Raw genomic sequence first — 26471 nt, forward strand, 5'->3', positions numbered from 1 at the left:
GGAATATTCTTTAATACTTGCATCTGCATATAATCTCTTATAAATCATTGGACTCTAAACACAAATTATTTAACATTTGAGAGTTGTTTTGCTTGCATATATAGAACACATGTAGATAAATAGTATTACAATATTATATTATTTTATGTGAAGATTCGATAAGCGGGCAATGGGGAATGCATCATTTTAGTGCGTGGAAATCTGTCTATTCCAATGAGTTTAATGTTAGCAGCTGTTTGAGCACTTTTGTCTGTGAGGTCTCGCGTATCTCCCCAGCCAAAAACATCTCATCAACGACACTATACACCTTGTAAAAATTAAATACGAGATCCAACTCGCACACATTATGGAAATACTCGTTCAGCACCTCTACAAAGTTATGTATGGCCTCCAGATAGCAGAGATTATTGTCGTTAACGTCCACGCAAATGCAAAAGTAGAGACCTGCATAGCGTCTATACACAATTTTGAAATTACGAAACTGCAAAAGATGCACAGTACGTTAGTCAGTAGAATTGTAGGTGTATCTATTTAAAATATATTGCTATTACCTCTACAAAATTAGTGTGCTTAGCATCTCGAACTGTGACCACAGCGTGCACCTCTTCGATCAATTTTTGTTTTTCGTCGTCATCAAAGTTCATATACCACTTGGCCAGGCGAGTTTTGCCTGCACGATTTTGTATGAGTATAAATCGGATCTGCGCACATATTAGACGAATGAATATTCATACTCAGATTGATTATAAATATTAAACTTACCATTTTGGAGTATGTGTATAGGTAATTACTTAAGTAACTACACTGCTATTTACAATTTTCAGCTATGGACGCAGCGAATATATGATTATGAGTAAATGTGTATCACTGTTGCGAGGGCTGGAGCAGCTGGCGAACAGCTGTTGAACGTGACCAGTGCTGTCTAACATAAGCATATACACGTCAGTTGGCAACACCAATGATTTAATACCATTACTACGTTTTCACTTTTTATACATATTTGTTTAGGGCCGAACTTGAAGCTAGTCATTAACACCTCAATTACCAAATAATGTTGACGTCGCGCTTTAACCTTTGGTCACGTACTCAGTTGCTGCGTAAATGCAGCACCATATCATTGAGCCAACAGAAGCATGCGAATATCGAAATACATGATCCTCTCCAGGCGCACGCCTTAAAAGAGCAATGCATCCTAGTGGACGAGCAAGACAAGCCCATCGGTGCTGCTACCAAGGCCGACTGCCATCGCGTGCACCCTGGTACGGGCGATGTTAAGCTGCATCGCGCTTTCAGTGTATTTCTATTTAACTCCAAGGGCGAGATGCTCGTACAAAGGCGCTCCGTGCACAAAGTAAGGATTTCGAAATCTAGATTAAATCTCATTAATATTAATGACCAGCCCATTTCAGATAACATTCCCAGACACATATACGAATGCTTGTTGTAGCCATCCGTTATATGACATTGAGCAAGAGAGACAAGAGTCGAATGCTCTGGGCATACGTTTGGCGGCACAACGACGCTTGAACTACGAGTTGGGCATACCCACGAATGAGGTTGAACCAGATAACTTTAACTACTTAACGCGCATTCACTATGCAAACACGGGGGACGGCGTCTGGGGCGAGCATGAGATTGATTATATACTTTTCCTTCAAAAGGATGTAACTTTGAAGCCCAATGCCAACGAGGTCAGTGAGGTGCGCTACCTAAAACGAGAAGAGATCGACGAGGCGATAGCCAAGTTCAGTGCTCCATTGACACCTTGGTTCGCCTTGATACTGCGTCATCGGCTTAAACAATGGTGGGATAATTTGCATAGACTGAAGCAGTTTGAAGACTTGAAAAACATTCAACGCTTTTAAAAGCAAAAATATTGCTGCAATCAAACCAAAAATATATTTGTTGGAACCTCAGATTTGTTATACCCTACTGAATGAGGATATATTTTAGCTATAGCATGAAATGTGTGGCGCATGGGAGATACCTCCACAGGCATAGTCAAATTATATCTATACATCTATCTGTTTCTTTGCAAACAGCTGAAATCACAAACATAAGTCGAGCCGGTCGAATTGTATTAATTATTATCATTGGAAAGCCTGGTATTTCCAAATATGTGAAATATAAATTCTCATCAAAATCGAATTACTATATTAAATAGCTGCCGTAGAAAATAGAAAGTATGTTTTTATATAAAATAGAAAGGCATGGTTTTTATATATATATATAAAATATAAATTTATATATAAGCACTGAAATATATTGCATGAAAGGGTATTCTATTGTCAACATACACCAAAAACTGCTGTCTTGTAATTCATTTAAATTCGCTTTATTTTTATTCAAATGGAAAAAAGTGTGTGTGTGAGTGAGCGAAGAAGGGGCTTAAAGCGATTTTCAGAGCATCACATATTGTATGTTTGTTGATAAATGTATGTAAGTTTAACAAAATATAGTTTTTCTTACATATATATATTGTGTAGGTATACTCATAGCACTAACTAAATGTGAATATTATATAAATATTTAGCTCATAAAATGATCACATCACGTTTACCATAATAATCATCATCATCATCTTCACAACGAACAACAAAATAAATATTTACAAAAGTATTATAAAACTAAATGAAACACCTACAAGGTTGGTATACAAAACAGGAACCCTAACTAAATAATGTATCTTAAGAATATAGACAAAATATCTTATGAAAAAACACAATGAAAATAACTAAGAGCTGCAGCATTTTAACAGTCACGAAGCGCACGCTTCGTATGGTGTGAAACAGAGGAAAACAGGTGCAAATTGAGTTTGCGTATCTGACAATACCTCTGCTTCACTTGGCACCACCTTGGCACCGAAAATCGGTTGTAAACAGAGTCATTGCTTACCAAGCAACTTAAAGCTAAAAAATTTTCACGTAAACAAAAATTCGCAGTTATAATATAAAATATATAGGAGGGAGAGTTATGAAGTATTTCTTGCAAGTCGCATGCGAATGCGTCGTAGTTATGTGAGTTTGAGTGTGGAGTTCGCTTGCGTATGTAAGTGTTCTCAGGGTTTAGCACATCCTGAATTCGGTTAGAATTTAAGGCACATGGTGTGAGTCTTTCGTGTGAATCTCAGGCTCGAGAAATTATGTATATATTAAGCCGCTTGCACCATACTTAGGACAAGCCAAAGAGCTTTAAGGCATTAAAGGCAGTGGCCAAGGCGACCTCGTCCGGTGTTTTCTTCATAAAAGCAGCTATCATTTCCACAATTGCTGGCAAGCTGCAGGGCTCGTTGCGTTGAAAGGTGCAATATCTAAAATGTATACATAAATATAAGTTTAATTTCTTATTAAAAAAGAGTCCCACCTGTGTAAATACAACAACGAGCGTTCTGTAATGCCACTTTTCACATGCTGCGGTAGCTTTGACGCTCGAGTATTGGGATACATAAATGGAGCATCGGTTTCCACCAGCAGCCTGTCCAATGGCAACGTTCCATTATCGAGCAAGCGGCGGACACCTGTATCAGATTTATCCTTGCACAAGTACCCAGTTAAGCTGATATAGAATCTGCGATCTAGATACTTGAGTGCCTCCTCAGCGGTGCCCATGAAGCCTCTGATGATAACTGGCGGTAGATTCTCGAATCTGCAATGAGCAACAATGAGTATCAACACATATTTTAACATATATACATATTATTATAATAGATATTTGATTTGATATTTGATCTTACTTGTCGAGTATTTCGAGTACATCATGCTGAGCCGATCGCTCGTGTATCAGCAGAGGTTTCTTTAGATGAATTGCCAAGTGCAGTTGCTTGGCAAAAATCTGTTTTTGCACATCTGGCTCGGAGAAATCGCGCTGATAGTCCAAGCCACATGGACCAATCGCCACGCACTCCTGTGCCTGTGCAATATGCTCAAAGTCGAACCATGTGGACGGCTCCTCCACAATCGACTTTGAGTCGTGCGGATGTATGCCAGCAGTCGAATAGATAATGTCGGGGTAAATACGCGATAGACGCAACGCTTCCTTACTCGATTTGACCGAAGTGCCGTGTACCATTAGCTTCTGAACACCTGCAATATATAATGTAAATATTATACATACATACATATATGGTTATGAATGAATGTTCCATATTTACATATATTTATAGTTATACATAAAACATATAGTTAAATAATTATGCATCACGTATATAAAATCTAATGATGCAAATGGATTTTGAAATATGCAGATATGCAATCAAAAGATAAGTATGCCTGCACATTCGATTATTATTTGATTTAAACAGCGGTTAGTAAGCAGAGCTTTCACTGTATTTGGTGCACTCGCATACGAACATTCTCAAATACATAGGCATTCACGCAAACGCATACATGCACGCACATCCAATAATCATTCACACATGTTGCACGCTTATCGCCTGTCATCCGATTGACCTTCTTCAATGCGTATGTGTGCGCTCTCGATGACCATTTGCCGCGCCCAATCATGTCTTATTATTTAAGTTGTCACAATTTTTATAAACGAACCTGCGTCTCTGGCTCTTTGAACAACGGAATCCAGATCACGGCTATACTTCTTGTTGGTCAAATTTGCGCCTACATCGATGACAATAAGGTTCTCAAAGCAATGCTTCATGCTGTCCTCGATGTCTAGTTGCTCTTGTGCCACTGGCGCTACTTGTTGTTGTTGGCGTTCCATAATATATGTATGTATGTAGATAGTAGTGTTTGTACGAAAATAGCAATGACGTAGACAGACAGACGGACAGACAAACAGAGAAGATGTCGTCTTTGTGTAATTTAATTAGCTTTCGTTAGCACAGGGCAACGGATGCGGTTATGAGTACCCCAGCGAAAAATTCTCTCTTTTATTGCAATATATAATAAACAGTGGCCAATTAAACAATTAACTTATCAAACTTTGCAAATTAATATAAAATAAAAACAATTCCCGACACGAACTACGACTGCTGGCAGATGATATCGATGATAGTAGTGCAATCGACTACGAATTTTTAAAGATTGCTTTCGATGTGTGCACATATCGATATATCTGTATAGATAATTAAAAATTATATATAAATAATCGGTTTTTTAATTTCAAATGATTAAAAGCATCGGCTTAGAATTGTTCTCCTATGGGCTTGATAATTAGCTCATGGATCTGCACATTGGGTGGCGTCTGAATACAGTAGCTGACAGCATCGGCCACATTCTCGGGAAGTAACATGGGCATTTTGGCCACCACCTCGGGAGAGTTTGAGTCAAAGATTTCAGTATCGACAACACCAGGACTTATGCTCTGCAGGTAAAAATTTAGGTCACATTGTATTTCCAAATAATCAGTACAGTACTCACCGTAATCTTAGTCATGGTGCCTTTGTTCCGAAATTCCTGGCGAAGCACTTCGGTGAGTGCAGTGATAGCATGTTTAGATGGTGCATACATGTTTAAGCTAAAGCCTGGAGCTTTCGGTACTTCGTGACCAGCTATACTATTGATGATAATCACGTGCCCATCGTTTATTTTGCGACGGTTCATGGAGTTGAAGGCTTGTCGTGTGCACCAACTAACGCCCAATACATTTGTATTTAAAATATCTCGCAGATCTTCCCCATTGCCCTCGTCTGTGATGCATGCACGACGTATAATGCCTGCGTTATTCACCAACACATCCGCACCTCCCAGGGCTTCGTCTATCCAGGCAAAGGAGTCGATTACCTGTTGCTCTACCCTCACGTCACACTGGTGGCCATAAAAACGAGCTGACTGCTCAGTGGGAAGGTCTGCCTTCAGCTGTTGAAGTTTATCTAAACGACGTGCCAAGCCTACAACAACCATGCCCTTTGCCACGAGATCCTTGGAACATGCAGCACCAATACCCGAACTGGCGCCGGTAACAACAGCGACACGATTTATCCAGCGGTTCATTTTTCATTGAATCAAATTCGGATATTCAAATATAACTAACTTACAACACACTGATAGCAATTATATATTTTTACAAAAATAAACGCTTACATAAAGCCGATAACGATAGTACTACTTAGAGTCTCCAAGAATTTTAAACAGCTGCTCATACACTTGCAGAACAACAACAGTACTATAGAAAAAATAAAACTATATCATTTTTCTTTTTTGTTTTAATATATTAATATATATTACATTTATTTCTGCTAATATACGTGAATCTTTGGTGTTATTTGTAGTTTATATACGTAAACATATATATTGATATTAGTATATATATATATTTATATATATAAATATATAATGTGAATATATGGTTATTGTATAGCTTGGTAACATATCGATTCTTGTTTTATTTGTTTGTATATATTTTTGTCATACAATAGTATTAAACAAAATCTCACGGGAATTTATGTCATTAAACCATTTTCATTCTTCTAATATATCAATTTATTGTAATTTTTAAACATAAACTTCATTTATAACTGTTAATGCATACAACTTATATATTAATGCCGATTTTATGATGAAACGCTGGAGTACACCATGCAACGAACATTTTGCAATTCGATTCGTAATATTTTGATAACTTTTAAAAAAGAAGTCAAATTTGTTTAATTTTTGGAGCGGAATGGGTATTTGTTTTCTATCAGCTTATTTTGTTTGTTTGCTTATTTATTTTTTTTTTTTTTAGATTGTTTTCGTCTACCGTTAATTTAAATCAATTTTAATGATCAACTGTTTTTTAATAGCTGCTTAAACAGTTCTAAGGATTTTTTATTAATTAAATATTAAAATAAAGTGAAAAAATAATATAAATTTAATAAAATTTAATATATTTAATTAATATTTGAAAACTAATAAATTTAATAATATAAGACAAATGATCCTTAACCAGTTGTATAGTGTAATCGTGATAATAATAATAACGACATTTTTGTATATAATTTATATATATAACATATATAAAATATATTATTATTATGGATATTTATCTATGTATTTGTTGCTGCGCTGGGGAAATATTTTATCTTATCTGTTATGCTCGTACACAAAGTACTTATATTTTATATTGGTTTAAGATTTGGAATATATGCATGAATGTATATCCTCGCTTGATGGCGTTTCAGGGTTTCTTTTTATCCATAGCATTGGAACGAGCTGGCTTTATGTAGTTTTGCATTTATAGTTGTAGTATCTTTGGCATACTAAAACTTGAAGCTGTATGCTTATTGTTTAAACCAAATGCTGGATTAAAATAGATTTTGTCAAAAGCGTGCTACGGGAACAGCGCTATATATTTACTCTTTAACTTGATAAGAATATATATTATAATATATATTATATATATATGTATTTATATATATATATATATATATATATATATATATATATATATATATATATATATTATACATATATATTATATATATTGTAGTATATACTTTTCACATATTTCTCTTCTGTATATGTATAAATGTTTTGTTTACAGTTATTACTTGACATTTATAAAATTTTGGCTAACAATAAAATTGCATAGTTTTCGTTATGTAAATGTATGTATCAATATATATATTTAAATATATAGATATATATGTATCTTTGTAGCTCCATAGTTATATTGTATAGCTTATTAGTTAGTCATTGTTTAAAATTGTTTTAGTGATCGTATTCGTTATCGGATTGGTGTTTAGAACTCAACGAACTATATTTCGATATTCGATATTCGATTATTGTATTTGTGTGTGATACGTTTAGTGCGAATTCTCGTTCGGACAGCTTTAGTTACCGTTATCGACCTATATTTGATATTTAGAGCTTAGCGAGTTTTGTTTCGATATTTGATATTCGATTATTGTTTTTATTTGTGATACGCTAAGTGCGAATTTCCGTTCAGACAGCATCTACCGACTGCCTCCCCTCTACTTGACTTAAGTATGTAAGTATACTTATCTAAACCGAATAAAATTCAAATTAAATAGTAGCATATTATTATAATATGTATGTATATTAACTGCCACGTAAACATTTCCAATGGTCGACTGTTGCTGCTTTGTGCGCTTTCCACTGCTTACCCCCATATCTTTGATCGCAATTCTATTCATGTTCTGTTTCTGTGTAAAACTCTAATAAAATGGATTATTGTTGTTTGGTAGATGCATCTGTATGTGTACATATATGTGTTTCTATATATGTGTGTCTGTGTGTGCGTGTGTGTATTGCATATATATTGCTTATTCCAAAATCAATACAAATATATATATTTCATATATATAGATGCATGTAAATATATAAATTGTAAGAATTGTTCATACAAAAATTTAGTAGGTACGTTACTTTAGACCTCGGTGTTTCTCAAATTTGTTTTATTTGTTCATTGATACTTGGACACTTGCCTGTTTGTTTGTTTTATTTTTCACTCTTCACTTTTCGTAGAAAATATGTTTACCCAAATAAACGTTTGAGTAGAACTCCCCCAACGACTGCTAGTAAAAAATTGCCTACCCCCTCAACACTCAAGTACATTGTGGTGTCTTAGTTCTTAAGCCAAGCAGCATTTCGATATAAATAGCAAAGATGACGAGTATAAACAATCTTAAAAACTGCGTGCCCTTATACTCTACGGCATATTCAAGAGTAGTTTTTGATGCACATATACATATGTTAATTATATATGTTCTATTGTACTGATGTGAGTGTGTTTATGTATATAGAACTATTGGAACACGTATAAAACATCTAATAACTATTTTAGTTTAGGTGCATTGCGTATGACTCTTTCGCTTCCTCATTTTCTAACTTTTGCACTTTCTGTTTGGTATTTTTGCCTGACTAAGGGAGCCCGCCCGGTTGTGTAGTATACCCTTGCAGAGGGTCATATCATGTATCTCTTATCATCTGTATACATATTTATATAAACAGAACTGTCATAGGAACAATTGCTCGCTAAAAGATTTCTGCTTGATTCTCTGATTTGCACATCGCGTGAGTACATTGTATCTATATTACATCCGATGAAAACAATCTATTGATAGTGAATTCTTTTTCCATTTTGCTATAATAATGCGAAACCATTTCTGCATTTAAATGATTACATATCTCTTCATTTCTGCAAGGGTATCCAAACTTTGTGTAATCTAAAATATCTGCGCTTTCTCAGCTTATTTACGATATATTTATGTTTAGCTATCCCCGCTCATTCTGTTAACGAATTGGTCCAACTCATGCCCTTGGCCTCAGTTCACGGCTTCGACTTCTATCACAGTCCCTCTTCCTGCTCCCTCGCTCACTCTCCGTTCCATCGACTGCTTCGCCATCTACTCTCCGCTTTCTAATTTTTAGTGTTGATAGCTTATAAAATATATATTTATGAGTATGTGTAGGTGTGAGTTATGTGTGAGTGGGTGTGTAGTTGTTTATTTCGCTGTTTACTACTCATAGAGCTCCACATTGCGTCGGGGCGAGCAGGTGCCATAGCTAAGCTGCGAGTCGGTCTTCTTGAGTATGGAGACATGATGTGTGGGTGCATCTCCCGATCGATTGGTCATAAGAGAGTCCTGCTTGTGGAGCAGGCCACGTCGCTGGTCGGCGAACGAGATAACCGAGTCTTGTTTGACCAACTGATGACGGCGCGGCTCTGGTCGTTGGTCCACAAAGCTAATCACCGAATCCTGTTTGACGAATTTCTGTCGCTTATCGAGCAGGGAAGATGACGCCGCTGTGCCAGCGAGGCCACCGATTCCTCCGATGCCGCCGATGCCAGTGATGCCACCTATGCCACATCGACGGGAATCAACGGAAATTGTGTCCTGTTGAGTCAGTGTGGAGTCCACAGAACGTTCCTGAGCGCGACGCGCCTCCATGTACGAAACAATTGAGTCCTGCTTGGAGAGCGAGATCTTGCTACCATTGCTGTCCTGCTGGCAGAGTAGACGCCGATTACCGGAGGCATCGCTACAGGAGCTCTCCTGCTTGATGAGAAACTGTCGAGAGCCATGCGAGTCCTGCTTGAGCAGCATCTGCTGTGACAAATTGCTGTCCTGCTTCATCATCAGGTTATGGCGGCGCAGCGAGTTGTGCTCATAAATGTATGACACGGCATTGGTCTTCCTCAAGCCCGGACTGCTGGGACTCTTGCGTGAGCCATGTGGATGGTAATGCGAGGACTTGCGAGTGCTCGTAGTGGACGAGGCTATGGCCACATTGTCATAGTATCTAAGTGTGAGGAAAAGAGAAGGAAAGAATGAATGAGTCCACTGTTGCGATCTAGGTGAATCCCACTTATGAACCCACCTGAGTCTTCCGCAGCAGCTGCGAGACTTGATGATCGCCGCAAAACCCCGTCGATACTTTTTGTTCACGGAGTAGAGTATGGGATTTATGCAGCTGTTGGAGGATCCTAGCCATTGAGCAAGCGGCATTACCTTCTTCAATATCTCGAACTCCTCCTGCGATATATCCGAGCCAAATTTGATACGCGCGAAAATCACGTAGAGCGGCAGCCAGGATAACACAAATAATATGACAACGGCCACCAACATTTTGATGACCTTCACCTTGCTCTTCTGCTGCATGCGGTCCAGCTGAGCGTCCTTGGAAAGTTCGCCAGGTATGCTGCGCGTGGAGACCTTGATCCAAATGAGCACATAGCACAATGTTATCAAGGACATGGGTAGCAGATAGCAGGCCACCAAGTTAGCCAGCAGAAAATACAAATTGCCATCGGTGCCCGGTGGCCACACCTCTTGGCATAAATACTGCGGCTGCGTATAGCTGGAGACGAGTGCATCCGAGAAGACCTCCTCGGCAGGCACTAGATCGAAGAACAGCAGCCACGGTATGGTGGTTACCAATGCGATGCCCCAAATGCCGATTATCATGATGCGTGCTCGTCGCTTTGTCATCTGCTTCAATGGCCACCAAATGGCAATGAACCTGCAAGAAAGAATTTTTCAACAGCTGCTGCTGCGACGCCCACTCCATCCCCAACGCCATTGCAATGCCGTTGCTATGCCATTCCCACTCAAATCGGCACCTCGTCAAGGCTAATGGCAATCGGGATGACGATGACGACATGCAAATATCTTAGCCTGATTAATTCGCACACGCAGGATGCCTTGACTGAGACCAGAGACTGTGCATCCTTAAGCCTTTTTCTGCTGACTGCTCGGCTTTCCAATCTCGACGGCTCCGTCTATTGAACTCCCGTCGCAACACGTGCGCCTCCCCTCGCTCAGCTGGAGCTGCCCCCATTTTTTACTTGGCCTGCCATAATCAAGCGTAATTTGAATAAGAGCAGCAGTTACTAAAGCGGGGTGCGGAGCGGCAGCAGGGGCAGTTTTTTGGCAGTTTTCATTCGGCTTAGTGCTAACCACTTATTATGGCATCCTATTCAATAGACCAGCCACAAGACCGCACTCGTTGCAGTCGGCGTCATTCACAAAATAGAGAGTGCTTGACTACAAGGTATCTAGATGTGCACTGATTCCAAGTCTATATACGTCTATACTTTAGCCAAGATACCCTTTGTATGCCCTAGTATCCAAATACGTATATCGATGATGGTAGATATTTTGTGATAAATATGAAGTGAGGACTCACAATATCCAGCAATACTTTCATTTCATTTATATTTCCTATACTGACTTGTACTTTGTAGTCCTCCTGTTATGTTTCAAAAACTAATTCTAAATATTAATACACATCGATATAATGGGTAAATAACAGGAAGATATCCTATTTATAAGGATACACATTTTTTTCTGTTCCATACACTTGCAGAAAACAGTACACCCTTTTCGAAACATTCGCAATGGGTATAATAATTATGGGGCTAGCCACGACTCCAGCCACAATTGCTCAACCTCTACCAATCTCTCCAGCCATCCTCTACCTCTGTCCCTTGCTCTGTTCTCTAGCACCCATTGTATGTTTTTTTGGCCACTTTGTTGTCGTCTGGGCGGGCAAGCGTTTTGCTGATAACGAACACAACGGTAATTCCATTAGGGCCCAGCCACAACTTTTCAAAGCCAATATCAAATTGTCATAATGTTTATTTATAGACCCATATATATATATATATATATATATATATATATATATATATATATATATATATATATATATATATATATATATATATATATATATATATATATATATATATATATATATATATATATATATATATATATATATATATATATATATATATATATATATATATATATATATATATATAAAGGGAGCTAGATATATATTTAGATATAGCGATTGCATTAACATAATTTGTCTGCGGGATTTGGTTGCCAGTCTAATTAAGTTTCACGTGCTGGCCAAACATGGGGTCTCCTGACCGATCTGTGACCGGGATAACCGATTATATTCTGAGTTATGACTAAACGGAAGACAACATTTCTCGTGCTCCCAGGCTGCCCCGACTGAACAAAAGTTTTCACAATATTATGCGCACAGCAAGTTATTTCCATAAAGAAAGAACAAATTTAATAATTGGCACACACATTGGCATACACTGGCATACACACACACACAATCACAGCTCGAAGTTTTGTACTTTTATGACTTTTTCCCCTAGTGACAAGAATCTTGAATGGTATAACAGGAGGTTACCCGACTACAGCTACCCTGTAGCTTAGTGATTACCTTCTTCATTCCAATCTCTCTCTCTCTCTCTCTCTCTCTCTCTCTCTCTTTCTGTTTCTTTTCACATGAATTCAAATTGAATCCAGATTGATATCGTTATGGCCGTTTTCTTTACATACTTGATTCTCAATGGTAATATCAGTGTACCCATTTCCCATTACAGGGTATTAGAGCAAAAGTAGACAAGACAGATGAATGAGAAATACTTTTTCTGCTGCTCACATTTTAGGGCAACTCTCATGAAAATTCCGGCAAACACAAAAGCCGCACAGTCGTTGGCATAAAACTCGAACCCACAGACGCACACACGTTGGCTTATCCATGTGATAATATTTATGTTATGAGCGGATGGGAGCCTGAGAGGCTGACGATGCATATCTATAAAACTAAGAGCCCTAATTAAATAGCATTGGCTAAGCAAGTGATAAGCAAGGATGTGCGTACGCTTGCGTCCAGGACATTGCGTGCCGATTTAAGTTTCATGTTACAGATAATAAATCTTAAATTTCGAATCGTTTTACGAGCGCTCGTAAAATACAAAGAAATACAAAACAACTCAGAACGAGATTGACATGAAGCATGGGCTTGCGCTGCAATACGTGCGGGCAACCAAACGATCAAATGATATAGTGTCCTGCTGTTCTTCTTCTGCTCCTCTCGCTCTTATTCCGCTGAATAATGACAACAGCAGCAGACGCCGCCTCTGCTGCTGTGCCTGAGGCAGCTGTCGCTGAGAAATTGATATAAATGAAAGCTGCACATAAATGCGGCGCCTCTGTCTTTATCCTGCTGGAGTGCCCCACAGCTCAGCTGCTGTCCTGCTATGCTGTTATCCAGTGGCACGGGCAGTGCCACACGTCAAAACGTTGTCAAAACGTTTTACTGCCACTTGATAAATCAACTGGCCACAGCATATCTGACTTTATGCGCATAGATTTAAGCTGTCAAGATATCTGTTGTATCTTTTTTATACGCAACACTCCTTGAGTAACGCTGCTAGCGAAGTTTAGGGGCACCAATGGACAGTATGGGAAGCTGCATTGATAATTGAATGACAGCCCAGTTTGATTTATTCCTCCATAACTTTCATCAATATCTATAACTATCGATTATGTTAGCAGAAATTGACAAGTCTGCATAGTAAGGCTAAGTAACTTAAGTACTTTTCCTTAGACACCATGGAATGATAAGTTAGAAAACTGATAGGAATTATAAAATTGACAGACAAAACTCAATATAGGGGAATGCTGATTCAAAAGCAATGTAAAGCTGAGTTCAAAGAATAGTCGAATCTCTTGAGTGAAGATTCAACTGTTCCAAAATCTAGGCTAATTTTGTCCTAAGCTGACTACAGGGTATGTACTAGGTGACCTTTTGCAGACCAAGTTTGCTTTAGTGCAGCAGGAAACACAAGGCGAACATTTGACGGAGAGAACGTATCAAATGCAGCCCAAGGCAAACGCTATAAAATTCAGCAAAAATTCTACATAGATAAAAAAAATGTTTGATTAATTCCAAATATGGGCAAGGCAAGCTCTGAACTTGATCTTGAGACAGCCTCCGAGTTAGTCTCAACCTCCGACTCTGGCTGTGACCAGTTTTCCTAGCCGGCTTGCATTGAGCTTGAGTCGGCGTTCACTTTTGCAATTGCAGTCAGTATTCTCTGGCTGCTATAAAAGCAGCACTCGAGTCTCCGATTGACAACAGTTGCAAATCATTTGCTCAGCTTAACAAATCCACCTGAAACACAACAGCATAGTCACATTCAAAATGTTCAAAGTTGTGAGTATATTGAAGTGGAGCTAGGTCTGATGGTGGAGCTGATCCATTAGCTGACAGCGTATCTCTCTTTTGCAGCTGTTCGTGCTCGTCGCTTGCGCCGCTGTCCAGGCCTATGCCCATCCGGGAGTAGTCGCCGTGGCTCCGGTGGTGCACACACCAGTGGTCGCTGCGGCTCCCGCAGTTGTGCACTCACCAATCATTCATCACGGCGCCCACTCGGTGCACTCGTAAGTAATCAGATAGTGAGCACTTGACTTGAATATTACATTAATCTTTTAAAACGCCCACACACTTATCCAACAGGCACGTTGTGCATCATCCCGCCCCTGTAAGGGTGGTGCATCCAGTCGTCGCCAAGCCTGTGGTCGCTGTGCATGCCGTGAAGCCCATTGTGCCCCTAGTGCCAGTGCATCATGCTGCTCCCGCTGTTGTGGTGCATCATTAGAGAGCCTACCCGATTTCCGATACCCGCTCCTAACCCCTAACCCATCCCGACCCATCTCCCAGCACATTCCAATACCACAATAAAGGTTCATAGCCACGTAAATTTAAAGAGTTGTCATTTCTTTGTTGGCTCACTTACCTGTCTAGCGACACGGCAATTAAGCTGTAAACCGAAGCCGCGACCGAGACACCCTGTATGTAGGGCACAAACTTACACATCAGCCAGCCCAGCATCCAAGCTGCAAGAGAAAATATAAATAGTTAGAGGAGCGTTTTTCATTGAGCCTCAACTTTGCAATAGCCGTTAACTTGAGTATAGCCAACTGCTGAATACGCGCTTACAAACTAAGAGCACGAGGAAATAATTTTTTACGAGCGAACACCTTTTGAATTGAACAAAATATGGTTCAAAGCGAATATACTCAGCTTAACATCCAGGGCCAGCATCAAAATTATGCTGAGTAACTTTCGGTCATGTCTGTGTCTGTACTCCTGTTGTTGTCCTAGTCGCGGTCGTGGTGGCTGTGGTCATAGGCGGAGTCCTGTTTGCGGTCCTGGTTAGCGTTCAATGCATTATGTTCATGTTTTTTTTCTTTCTAGTCGGTCGTCCACGTCGCCGACATCGTTGTTTGCTGACTGAGATTTATGTTCTGCATATCATTCATAATTTGGTGACAAGTCTCAGATTGCCAAGAAGCCAGCATGAGGCGTTGTTTGCCAACGATGCCAAAAGCACGCAGCTGAGGGCTGCTGGCCAAGTTAATTTGTATTCCCTTTATTCTATTTGATGAAAGATGGAAGACATGATTCGCACTGTCTATAAATACGCACACATATACATTGACAGTTAAAGAAAATACACTCGGAAAAGAAAAGAAAAGAAAAGAAAAGAGGAGCAGTTCACTTAAATTGGGGATTTCAAAATAAAAAATCTAAAATCTGGATATGGACTAAAATATTCTTCACCATCTCACTCCCACAACAAATGAAAAGTTATCCAAAGCCAATCAATACTTTATACTAGACTCTTTCTTTCAGTGTCTAGTGGCTCTGCCTTTGGCTGTTGAGTTATGACTTGAGATGCCAACAGCAAATAACTTAGTCAGACACAAAAGGCTCTAAAATACACACGCACACACGGAGGACTGAAGGAGTAGAGGGTTGGCGAGGGGCGAGGGGCGAAGGGCTAAGGGCGTGGCAAGGAATGTGCCCTGTGGCACATGTCATCAAGGTTGATGACAGTGCCAAACGTGTTTGCGGCATGACATATCGAATGGCAATTAAAAGGTGCTAATAACCACAAGAACAACCGCATCATTAACTCAGTGCGGGAGTTCAATGCACCAGCCTCAGCCCCACCGCTGACCCCTCTCTGAACCCAGCCACCCACACAGTCAGGGGTCAGAGGCATGCTGCGCAAATATATGCTCATATGTGGCTTCTGTCTAATTTCCTGTCTCGTTCGCCTGTCTTATCTCGTTTCGGTATATTATGCATACGCGCCGTGCACCGCCGAGTCGGGCCAATAATAAAGCGCAAAATTTAATGTGATTTGGCACATAAAAATATAAATATTATTATTATTTCTGTGCGCTTTGTGTGCGTTTTGACCAAGTCAACACACTCCAGACGACCACTCAAAAGACATGAGCACAGTTGGACAGTTGACAGCTCTGGACAGCAACTTAAATAGATTTTGGTTACTTTTCTCAACTCTGATACCCTGTAATTCATGCAACAAGGCGTATCATGATAATTCTATATATGTATATGTTATGTTTCTTTTCAGTAATCTGTTTTCTACCTACATTTAAGGTAATTACTGAGCTGGCTTGCTTTTGCTCGAAGACTATACGAATTGTAGACATCAAATTATTTATGATGGATCCTATACAGTATTATAATGGATCAATATAAACTTTTGATGAAGGTATCTGCAAGTCGAGCACTTTCACTTCTATTCTACTCGATTCTATTTTTGCAACTTCAAGTGCAACAGTCTGTGATATATTCAAGTTATATCCGTTGCTATTAATATTTAGCTATTTATTTTGGCGCTGGCCTTCGGTTTGATATATCGCTTACACAAAAGTTTGTCTTCGTTCAAAACTTTGCCTCGAAGTTTCAATGTGAACGCAATCAAATTGAGTCCAGTCCGAATTAGTGAGCTCTTCTTCCTCTTACTCTCCGATTGGCAGCATATGCTGCTCGAACTTAGCTTGAAGTTTGTATTTGTAGGCACTAAGCGGATGGCCGCAGAAAATATTGATGGACTGCAGCTGATAATTCCAATCGATATTTACAGCTTATCACCACGACCTTCGCTCCTGGATGGATGCACTCTGACCCGCAGGCAAATGTCAAACAGCTAAAGACAAGCCAAGCCCTTAGGATTGCTGATTGCAATACCCTTTCGTTAAGGATATACAAATTTTAGCAGGCATTGTGTAACGTGGTGGTTTCCTAATTGAAAGTGCTAAGTTCTGGGACTCATCTCTTTAAATACCCTACATAAAAGTGTCATGGGGAGTTTATATGATTCATATTTATATATAAATTTTAGACTGAGCAATGGAACAAGAAATAAGTGGAGAATCGATATTCATCAACATAACAGATGTTTCTGACTGCCTATATAAGGGTATTCCAGGCTTCGTCATTTCATAGGACTACAAGCTTTGTCTCCGTTTCTGAGCCATGTCAGCGCAAAAGTTAGCGCGAACTTATATCGTAGGCCACGCTAATGGGATTTGGTTTTGCATTGTTTGCGACGCTTCGCTGATTTTTGGTTTGAGTTCTGGGGCCATAAAGTTAATAAAATAATCGGGTGGAACAAATCCGACAATGTGGCTCGACAAGATTTCGCTTCGATTGAAATGGGCGTGAAATATCCATGGATGGGCGCATAACACTTCAAGAAAATGCGTTATTGTTATGTTTATCGCTGCTGTTGCTGCTGCTGCGTCACGTCCTGCGGTGACTGCTGTCACTTGGTCCTAAATTGAATTGAAGGGGCCGAAGGACTCAGGCCAGCAACTAGCACCAATCGAGTGCTGTGCCACGGGCACGTAGCATCTAAATTAAAATACAATCGGAAAGTGAAGAAAAATTACTTCATCATAAAGAGCAGCCGCATCGGCATCAGCAGCAATAGCAATAGCATTCCAACAGTGCTCTGTAGCCGCGTTACGCATACACGCCGTGAGTCAAGAATATCGCAAATCAGTCGGCGCTATTTAATGAAGTAACCAGCAAGCATGATTTTAAAATACGTGACTTAATTCCACCAATACGACGTGCGAATCGTACAGCCAGCGAACGCTGAAATCATTTAATTGAACATATCGTAGGATACCAAAATTATTCTATTTCCATGATTTTCAAATTTGTCGGAAAGCAGATTACCCATCTGCAACTATTCTTTGGTAAAAATATTCTTGCATCAGAGCCAAGTAGTACAATGATTTATGCTTAACCAATTATTAAAATTAATGTTTCTATTTCTTCTTATAAATAGTGTTTAAATATTGCTAAGGTCTGCCACGGCGTGGGGCGAAACGTATTTTCTATTCCTACATATACTCGAAAATTACAGGTTCCTGTTTGGGTATGTTCCCGATAGGCGAAAGCCTATTGTTGATAACAATCCCGTTTTTAGTGAAGGTTAGCCCTACATATAGTATATTCATTATTAAAATCCTTACTAAATCATATAGGTGTAACATTTCTTCTGCTTAAATTTGCATATAATATATAATTAACTGAAGTCGTTTTATTGATTAGTCTTAATCTCAGATTAGAAATTAGCTTAACTAAGGACTCTTCTTTTGTGCAAACTCTCGCAAATGCAATGCAATTTGTAAACCACTCACGTAATGATAAGAATTTGGCATTGCTAATGTCTAAAGGAGTCACACAATTGCCACATAGAATCCAATTAGAAAGTACGCTAAGGACATGCTGGTGTAACGCCTCGTCTCAAGGTAGCATCGCTCGGCAAATCAATTCAATTCGCATTTTATTGGTTTTTCGAAACACACATAAATAAAGGCTCAGCTCAGCCCAGCCCAGGTAAACCAACACACACTCACACTTACACACTCACAAACACACACTCATAACAGCGAGCGAGTTTAACCCTGAAGAGGAAAATATTTAGGTCAATTCATCCAGCCAGCCGCACAGCGAAAAGGTCCTTGAATGCAAAACAACCTTCCATTGCAGTGCTGAGGTGTGCTTAGGTAATGATAGCTCCAAAGCGTAAGAGACCCCCTTGAAGCCTCTTCTGAAGAGTCGTGTGCACACACACATAAATACAAATGTATGTAGGCGATAAGAAGTAAATATACATCATGCCTGTTGACCAAATTCGGTATTGAAGGTGGAAATGGACGCTCTCTTAGCTAAACGTCCTTTCGGCCATTTGCTTTAACGTGCCGCAACTTTTCACAAGTCAAAATGCCAAGCAGCCAGCATTCAATATGTGCCCAAGGGCTGTCGCAATTTATTTATTGTTGTTGCTAGTTGGGCCTATTGCAGTGGCAGCTGCGTTTGCCACTGGGTCTGGGTCTGGGTCCGTGCCTTCCCCCAAACCCAAGTCAATACACACACACACACACAGACATTCGTACACACACAAGCAAATGCGGAGTGACCCACTAAGCACTGGGCAGCCCGAAGCACCCTGCGCCTATGTTGAATTTGTGAAATTAGGTCAGTTCTGTGTCGATGATCCTTCAGGCCGCCCCAAACGGCAGCCAGCACGAGAACGAGAACGAGAGCGAGAGAATGGGAGAGTGGGAGAGTGGGACAGTGGGTGCCAGAGAGACAGCGCGAGTGCGCACTAATACACACTGCACCACACAGACACACACAAACACACAGCCCATTCAGTTTTTCAATCGTCTCTTGCCTTTCGTTTCGTTTACTATACCATCTCATCCCCTCTCTCACACTCACTGAAGCGCTCTCTTCTTTTCACTCCCTATCTCCCTCTCTGTCTCTCTAGCCACCTTTGTGCATGCATGTCTTCGGGTCGAGCAACATTTTCTAAGGCGGGCGCATTTAATTGGCAAACGTTGGCGCCAGCTGCGAGCCTCTAAATGCTAGCAGCTGAATATATGTTGGGGTAGCTACTACTTATACTACAACAACCATACAGGTGGAGAAAAGAAGGCTACTGGTGTGAGGTGAGGGGCGCGGGAGTCGTGCCCTGACATGTCAGGCATTGCAATCACTGTTTGATTTCTGAAGGATTTTGATCATTTTTTCATGTCGGCGCCGATTTGCATGCAATTTCTCAGCTGCAAAAGCTTTGCGACAATCCATTTACCCAGTTGCTATTTGACAGTTTACACACACACACTTAGAGTCTCCACAGACACACATAGAGCATGCAGGTGATGTCAATTTATTAAAACTAAGTCAATTTATTAAAACGCGTAGCCTCGTTTATTGGGGCCAAATATAGAAAAGAACATAAATATATAAACATATATTCTATAAATATTCTCCGATGAAATTGTCTCATTTACGTAATTATTTTATTGATTTTAGCCGAGCATAATTATTTTTCAATAATAAATTGATAACTTCATTAAAACTTCTGAGCCAAAAGTTAAGCAAAGTTAAGCAAAGAAATATTTACAAATACATATATTCGAATACACTGTATTCTCGCTTTACTGTAAAATAAAAGAACATACAATAAACACAATGAACATAAACACAAGAAAATTAAATAAACACAATGAAGGAATCAACTAAAATTTTTATTGTTTAGATCACGAATGAATATTATAAAATATAAATAAAATATTCTGTTTAAAACGATAAAAAAAGTAAAATTTAATTAATTACCATAAGTATTATAATATATTTCCCATAGACTTTTACAAATCTCATATTTCAGTTTCGACCTCCGAAGCATAGCCTTGTAGCCGACTCTCGCCCTCAGCCAAATTACTATCAAAGTAAATGATTGCCAATATGAAAAGGCAACCATGTTCGTTTGCTGTATTTGACATGCAACATGGCAGAAGTTTTCAGTTAGATAAGAGAGAATCGGATACGGTTAGATGAACTCATTATAGTCGGACGTACTTCGTTTCCTATATGTACTCGCAAGGCTATAAAAGCTGATGGTAATTGCATAACAGTGTACCCTCCGAGGATGGATGGATAGATGGGGTTGGGGCAGCATGTTGGCTAAGAACCCATAAAACATGATGATAATGCACGATAATATTTCAGTTTCATTTACTTCATTTCAGCAGATGTATTTTGCTGGCATTAGCATTAAGAAGAAAGCATTAGGCTTGATGCTCCTTCCCGACAAATTGCGCATACGTCACATGTCGCTGGCGTGGGGCCTAATCCAAGTGCCGATTAATTGCTAAACATAAATCCAGTCAATATGCGTGGCTCGCAAAAGTACCGAATAAAGGAAGCGAAACAAATGCAAATGAAAGGAACTGAAAAAAACAACCGAGACGTGCTAATGAGGACCAACTGAAACTCCGCTTAGGTATATATGTATGTATATAGTTATGTATATAGTATCAATGTAAACTATTCCATCAATCAATAAGACAATCAAACAAACATTGTATACAAAGTATACACATAACGGTTATAAAATATACGATATTTTGAACAGATCTGTAATTTTTGTAATCAATCAAACTGTCATCAATCCCTCTGGCAATCAGACCAATCAAACAATCGGAAAATGGAGAGCCATGAATATAAATATGGTGCAGCTCAATCGGAATGTCTACTTACGCACAAAGATGTTGCCGATGAGCGTGGCGGGCAGGCAGAACACAATGACTAGGATGTCGGCAATTGCCAAGTTGACAATGAAGTAGTTGGTGACCGTGCGCATACGAGGAGCTCGCAGGACGACGGCGATAACAAAGCTGTTGCCGATGAGTCCCACGACGAAGACCACGATGTAGGCCACACAGTACACAATGGACATGGCCAGCGAGTGGCGATAGAGCGGATCGAAGCCAAAGTCCACACTTCCGTCCAGTTGCTCCCAGCGCAGAATGCTGTCGTTGTAGGACTTGGTAGCAGCAGCGGCTGTGATCAGGCTGGTCGTAGCTGGCGACATATTCAGCAGGCTGGCATAGTAGGTGGATGAGGTTGCATCGTGGACCAGTGCCAAATGGGAAGTGCTTGTTGCAGCCGTTGCTGATGTTGCTGCTGCAGCCGCTGCCGCTGTTGCTGTTGTTGTTGTTGCCGCAATGCTCGAGATTAGGGATCTGGCAGCGGGCGCCACTGTGGCCGTTGCCGTTGTTAAGATGGTACCCAAAAGAGTGTCCGTAATGGAGCCGTTAGTCAATTTAATAGCACTCGATGTGCTCGACAAGTTGGCAGTAAGAGCAATATTGTCGCTGCTGTTGTTGTTGGAGTTGCTGCTGTTGCTGCTGTTGCTGCTGTTGCTGCTGTTGCTGCTGTTGCTGGCATCCTCATTGAAATTCAAGAGATTTTGCAAATCCAAGAAATTATGCGTGAAATTATTAGCGCTGGCATTCGAGAGTAATTCATTCTGCCAGTACCTAACCGCCTCTGGCGTGGGCGTGGCATCTCTGCTGTCAGTTACTGCTGCCGTTGTTGTTGCTGCTGCCATTGCTGCCGCTGCTGTTGCCGTTGTCGTCGGCGTGTCGCCAGCTATGTGGCTTCTGTGCTTGCGTTTGCGAATTGCCATCCTCCAGCTAAGTCTGGCTCCGATTAATGTCAGATATAAGCTATGTTCCTTAACTATTCCTGTTCTAGTATATGTTGCTGTTGTGTATCTGTTGCTGTTGCTGTTGCTTGCTGTTGTTCTTTTTATAAAAAGTCTATAAAATTGGCGTCACTTGGCATGTTGTGCTCACAAAAAATATATGTATTTATATGTATATACGTTTTATAAAGGTTTCGCTCTTCGAGTTTGAGTTTGAGTTGGGGTTTGAGTTCGAGTTCTAGTTGGGTTCTTGCTTTGGATATGTTGATATTTTCGTGGCTGTAGCAAATTATACAACATTCAATTTAATTTAAGCACAGCGAAGTGTGTAGCATGATGTGTAACATAGAAAGGATACTCTGTTAAAGCCTTAGCCATGTTTCCGAACGACAAGAACCGCTCAGTGGTTAATGACTTTCGGACTTTTAATTGGGGCCTACTATAACTATGGCATAAGTAAATCTAAAATATTTAATTTCTTATCAATTCAACACAAAACTTTAGGTCGCAATATTTGGTTTTGTTTTGCCCTCACTTTTAGTACGAAATTGTAAAATAAATAATATATTCTTGTCTTTTCATAGTATCGGCAGATATCAGTCATGTGTCCTTATGTGTCTTTATGTATTCACAGTAATAAAAAAAAAAAATGTGTTTTAAATTTAAATCACGAAATTTCTGATAAAATTTTAATGAAAAAGCCGTTTGCTGAGTAACTTTTAGCTGTTTATTCTCTACAAAAGCACTTTTATTTTGTGGGTTAATTGTTGTTGTTTTTGCTATTGTTGTTGTTGTTCCTGTTGTTTTCACCCGCCAAGGTTGCAATGCAGTTTTTTGTGCAAAATATGTGTAACTGCATACTAAAGCTGCGATTGCACCTATAAAATGAGTTGTTGTTGCGTTTGTTAATGTTCTTGTTATTCTTGTTGTTGTTGCTGCTGTGGTTGCTGTTATTGTCGGGTATTGAGTTATTCGGGTTGTTCGTCAGCTGGCGTTGCCTTGAGTTGGCATTACGAGTGCCCCAAGGACTTGTGTGCATATTTTAGATAAGGCCAAATGCTGGGTGCCCTGGACTCAGTGCATCTCGCAAGGTACCTTCAGTGCGCCCCCACCCCTCCCCCCAAAATGTGGGCGTGGCATAGGCTGCAGGCTGGACGAGGCGGTGGCGGACGCGCAGACGGAGGCTGAAGCTCAGGGACAGGGACATGGCCACAGCACGCACACATGCGCAGCCAACTGTTATTAACTAATTGAATTGTGATTATTCTTGTTGCACTTTGACCTCAAACGAGGCGTGCCAAATGTGTAAAGAAAGGCCACAAAATAATAGAAGTGCCAAAAGCACGAAACACATTGATGAAGTGCCAAGAAAGAACAAAATAGATAGAAATAACAAATAAATAAATACCGAAATTTTATTCCGATCATTTTTCGCTTCATTTATATATATATATATATATATATATATTTTTTTTTTTAATTTCAATTTTTGCGTGGGGTGTGCCAACAGGCGGACAATAGACCCATTAACCGAATGCCAATACGCTCAGCGTAAAAGTACTTCACATTAAAGTGCGCTTATACGCCGTGTGCGTATGTATGCGAGGAGGTCCTTAGAGTCCTGACAGTCCTTGCACCAGCGACAAAGACAGCACTAACAATAACAACAAGCTGTTGACAAATCGTTTGCAAGCGAAGACCAACTAATTAAGACGCAGGCTGCATTCGGGTTAAAGTTTAACTGCAACACTTTACAACTCTAACACAAACAATGAACACACACACTGGCACACACTTAAATTGGCATACACAGACTCCCACACACACCGCTACACCCAAACAAACACACTCACTCACATACACTCGCGTATTCGTTTCCGTGTTGAGCGCTCGACCTTTTTAAATTTGTTGGTTCGTTGCAATGCGAGTCGCGCGAGCTGCTCACGACTTGGTGTCTGGTTGGGCACTGCTGCAAGTGCTGCACGGCCAGCTCGTTTTTGTGGCAAACAGAGTTCTATATGCCAAACACACACACACATACAGAGAGACATGCTAACAGAGCCGAAGTGGAAAAACGACTGAATGTAGGTCCCTGTTGTCAAACTGCGCCCGCCCTCAGCTGCCAGCAACGTGTGTAAGCGCTCAAATGCGAGTGGGTGTGTGTGTGTGTGAGTGGGTGTGTGCGTGTGTGTGTGGGCGACTTGTTGTCCTTGTCGCCTTTCTACACTCAAAAAGTGACAAGTACACAGATACCCGAATATCCTCAGAGCTACAATATATGAAATAATAATAATATTATATATGGCATTTTGAATATTATCATTGATGAATTGAGTTTCAGAGTTGAGAGGAATATAGTATTGTATAACAGCAACCGACTGCGGACGGGTATAATAGTTAAGTTGTTGAAATGATTTGCTGAACGCCTTTCAGACTATGAGAAAAACATCCCGAACTTAAATTTTTCTCAGTGTATAAATTGGAAATGGCCCTCAAATGCATTGACAGAGTTATGCTACAACAGTTGTTGTTTTTCTCTAGCTTTCGCAATTCGCAGGCTCGGAAAACATACAAGTTTGTAGGCTCAAAAATTGAAGGACTACATTTGGCAATAACCAAGGCTAAACGATTCCAAAATGTCAGGGAACGCGCGTGAGGAACCCTGAGCATAGCTCAGATGGCACAGCAAAACACTTTACTTAACCAGGCTCTGTGCGAGGCTCATAATAAAGCTTGCTGTTGTTGCGGCCTATTCTTTGGTAAATACGTTTATTATGCCATTTGAATGTTTCTCCCTCTTTGTATATGCGGGGATGTGGTTATGTGTGTGTATGTTAGGCTGTGTGTATGTGGAATTGGGTATGGGTGTGGGTGTATATCTGTGCATGTGCATGGGTTTGGGTGTGTGTTTGTCTATTTCTATCCAAATTGTTGCACTGCCGCAGGAAGCAAAACACAAGCAACAAGCCTCGCAGTCTAGCTGGCAGCAGGCAGGAGGTAGCGACTAGCTCTTGCCTGTCATCATTGCAGTTACACACGGGCGCCCATGGCGTATACGCAATTTCCGAAAGCTTCTGTCTTTATCATTGTGTTTGTCCTGCCAATTGTCGTTATGTGAATAGATTCCCTCCATGGCGAACCGTAGCTTTATTGCTATATTTCCTTTAGCCAATGCGTCTTCCGCTCAGGACATTCGCATAAGTTGCGTAAAGCTGATTTAAGCCTGGGTCAGCAATTACCGACCCAACTTTGACCTCTCTCGCTCACTCGCTCTTTTGTTCTTTCTCTTTAAAGTTTAACGGCAGTTGTGCAGTTTCAGTTTTGTTTATTGCTTTGCTCGTTAGCATTCATATTTAGCGCATTGAAGTCCACTCCACTTATAGCTCAAAACAACTCACTCAATATGAGTGAGAGTAAGATTGAGAGGGAGAGTGAGAGCGAATACCCACCCTTCATGAAGCGTTAAGCATAGGATGCGCGCGCGCTCTCTGCGAACAGCTGGCTTTCCTGCTCTACCACGCAAAGGTTCAAAAACCTTGTGCCTGGTTCGATACACACAAACAATGCGAAACTGGCAGGTACACTGTACGAATAACATTCCAAAAATTCATTCATTTAAAAACAAAACAAGTCGTATGCCCTGAGTAAAATTAGGACGATTTTGGACCTAGGCACCAACCCACAATTTTTAATATTTTTAAAAATATATATTTTTTTTTAACTTTTTTTTAAGCCATCTTGATAACGAATAGTTTTTATTAATATTACATGAACTGGTATTGTTCTGTATTGCTTGATTATTTATTATTTAAAAACAAAGTCGTTCTAAGGCATAACAAAATTAAATAAAACATTGCCTACAAATT

General features: G+C 40.0%; 6 protein-coding genes and 1 long non-coding RNA gene across 12 annotated transcripts; 3 read left to right on the forward strand and 4 right to left on the reverse strand.

The window, feature by feature from the left end:
* Positions 1-6: 6 nt before the first annotated feature.
* AP-2sigma (adaptor protein complex 2, sigma subunit) lies at positions 7-903 on the reverse strand. Its single transcript, XM_018010486.2, has 3 exons — positions 763-903; positions 552-701; positions 7-481 (listed from the first exon to the last, which is right to left on the reverse strand). Exons 1-3 carry the CDS (start codon positions 763-765, stop codon positions 206-208), a joined length of 429 nt encoding a protein of 142 aa, XP_017865975.1. The 5' UTR covers positions 766-903; the 3' UTR covers positions 7-205.
* Idi (Isopentenyl-diphosphate delta isomerase) lies at positions 805-4858 on the forward strand. Of its 2 annotated transcripts, XM_089462905.1 has the most exons (3): positions 805-941; positions 1009-1351; positions 1410-4858. In XM_089462905.1, the coding sequence occupies exons 2-3, from the start codon at positions 1052-1054 to the stop codon at positions 1863-1865; spliced, it is 756 nt and encodes a 251-aa protein (XP_089319031.1). In that variant the 5' UTR covers positions 805-941; positions 1009-1051; the 3' UTR covers positions 1866-4858. The 2 variants fall into 2 exon arrangements, with proteins under 2 accessions (XP_089319031.1, XP_017865938.1); XM_018010449.2 differs by lacking the exon at positions 805-941 and having other exon boundaries at positions 948-1351.
* Positions 2314-5017, reverse strand: LOC108615727 (uncharacterized). The gene is made up of 4 exons (XM_018010437.2): positions 4542-5017; positions 3734-4082; positions 3364-3645; positions 2314-3310 (listed from the first exon to the last, which is right to left on the reverse strand). Exons 1-4 carry the CDS (start codon positions 4711-4713, stop codon positions 3172-3174), a joined length of 942 nt encoding a protein of 313 aa, XP_017865926.1. The 5' UTR covers positions 4714-5017; the 3' UTR covers positions 2314-3171.
* LOC108615742 (farnesol dehydrogenase) lies at positions 4805-5945 on the reverse strand. Its single transcript, XM_018010461.2, has 2 exons — positions 5373-5945; positions 4805-5316 (listed from the first exon to the last, which is right to left on the reverse strand). The coding sequence occupies exons 1-2, from the start codon at positions 5943-5945 to the stop codon at positions 5137-5139; spliced, it is 753 nt and encodes a 250-aa protein (XP_017865950.1). The 3' UTR covers positions 4805-5136.
* Positions 5303-6028, forward strand: LOC149270154 (uncharacterized). The gene is made up of 2 exons (XR_016268688.1): positions 5303-5424; positions 5622-6028. It is a non-coding gene; the product is annotated as an uncharacterized LOC149270154 (long non-coding RNA).
* Positions 6029-6166: 138 nt separating this feature from the next.
* On the reverse strand, positions 6167-24792 carry SIFaR (SIFamide receptor). 4 transcript variants are annotated; one of them, XM_018010393.2, is made up of 5 exons: positions 24501-24792; positions 21657-22884; positions 15013-15112; positions 10278-10919; positions 6167-10199 (listed from the first exon to the last, which is right to left on the reverse strand). In XM_018010393.2, the coding sequence occupies exons 2-5, from the start codon at positions 22585-22587 to the stop codon at positions 9416-9418; spliced, it is 2457 nt and encodes an 818-aa protein (XP_017865882.1). In that variant the 5' UTR covers positions 22588-22884; positions 24501-24792; the 3' UTR covers positions 6167-9415. The 4 variants fall into 4 exon arrangements, with proteins under 4 accessions (XP_017865882.1, XP_089319029.1, XP_017865865.1 ...); XM_089462903.1 differs by having other exon boundaries at positions 24467-24792; XM_018010376.2 differs by having other exon boundaries at positions 24463-24792.
* On the forward strand, positions 14271-14976 carry LOC108615771 (uncharacterized). Of its 2 annotated transcripts, none has more exons than XM_018010522.2 (3): positions 14271-14429; positions 14505-14656; positions 14733-14976. In XM_018010522.2, the coding sequence occupies exons 1-3, from the start codon at positions 14418-14420 to the stop codon at positions 14872-14874; spliced, it is 306 nt and encodes a 101-aa protein (XP_017866011.1). In that variant the 5' UTR covers positions 14271-14417; the 3' UTR covers positions 14875-14976. The 2 variants fall into 2 exon arrangements, with proteins under 2 accessions (XP_017866011.1, XP_089319032.1); XM_089462906.1 differs by having other exon boundaries at positions 14342-14429; positions 14487-14656.
* Positions 24793-26471: the final 1679 nt, after the last annotated feature.

The sequence above is a fragment of the Drosophila arizonae genome, chromosome 2 (genome assembly GCF_054131065.1).
Source record: "Drosophila arizonae isolate 15081-1271.41 chromosome 2, UAZ_ARI_1.0, whole genome shotgun sequence".
In the NCBI taxonomy this organism is placed as follows: domain Eukaryota; kingdom Metazoa; phylum Arthropoda; class Insecta; order Diptera; family Drosophilidae; genus Drosophila; species Drosophila arizonae.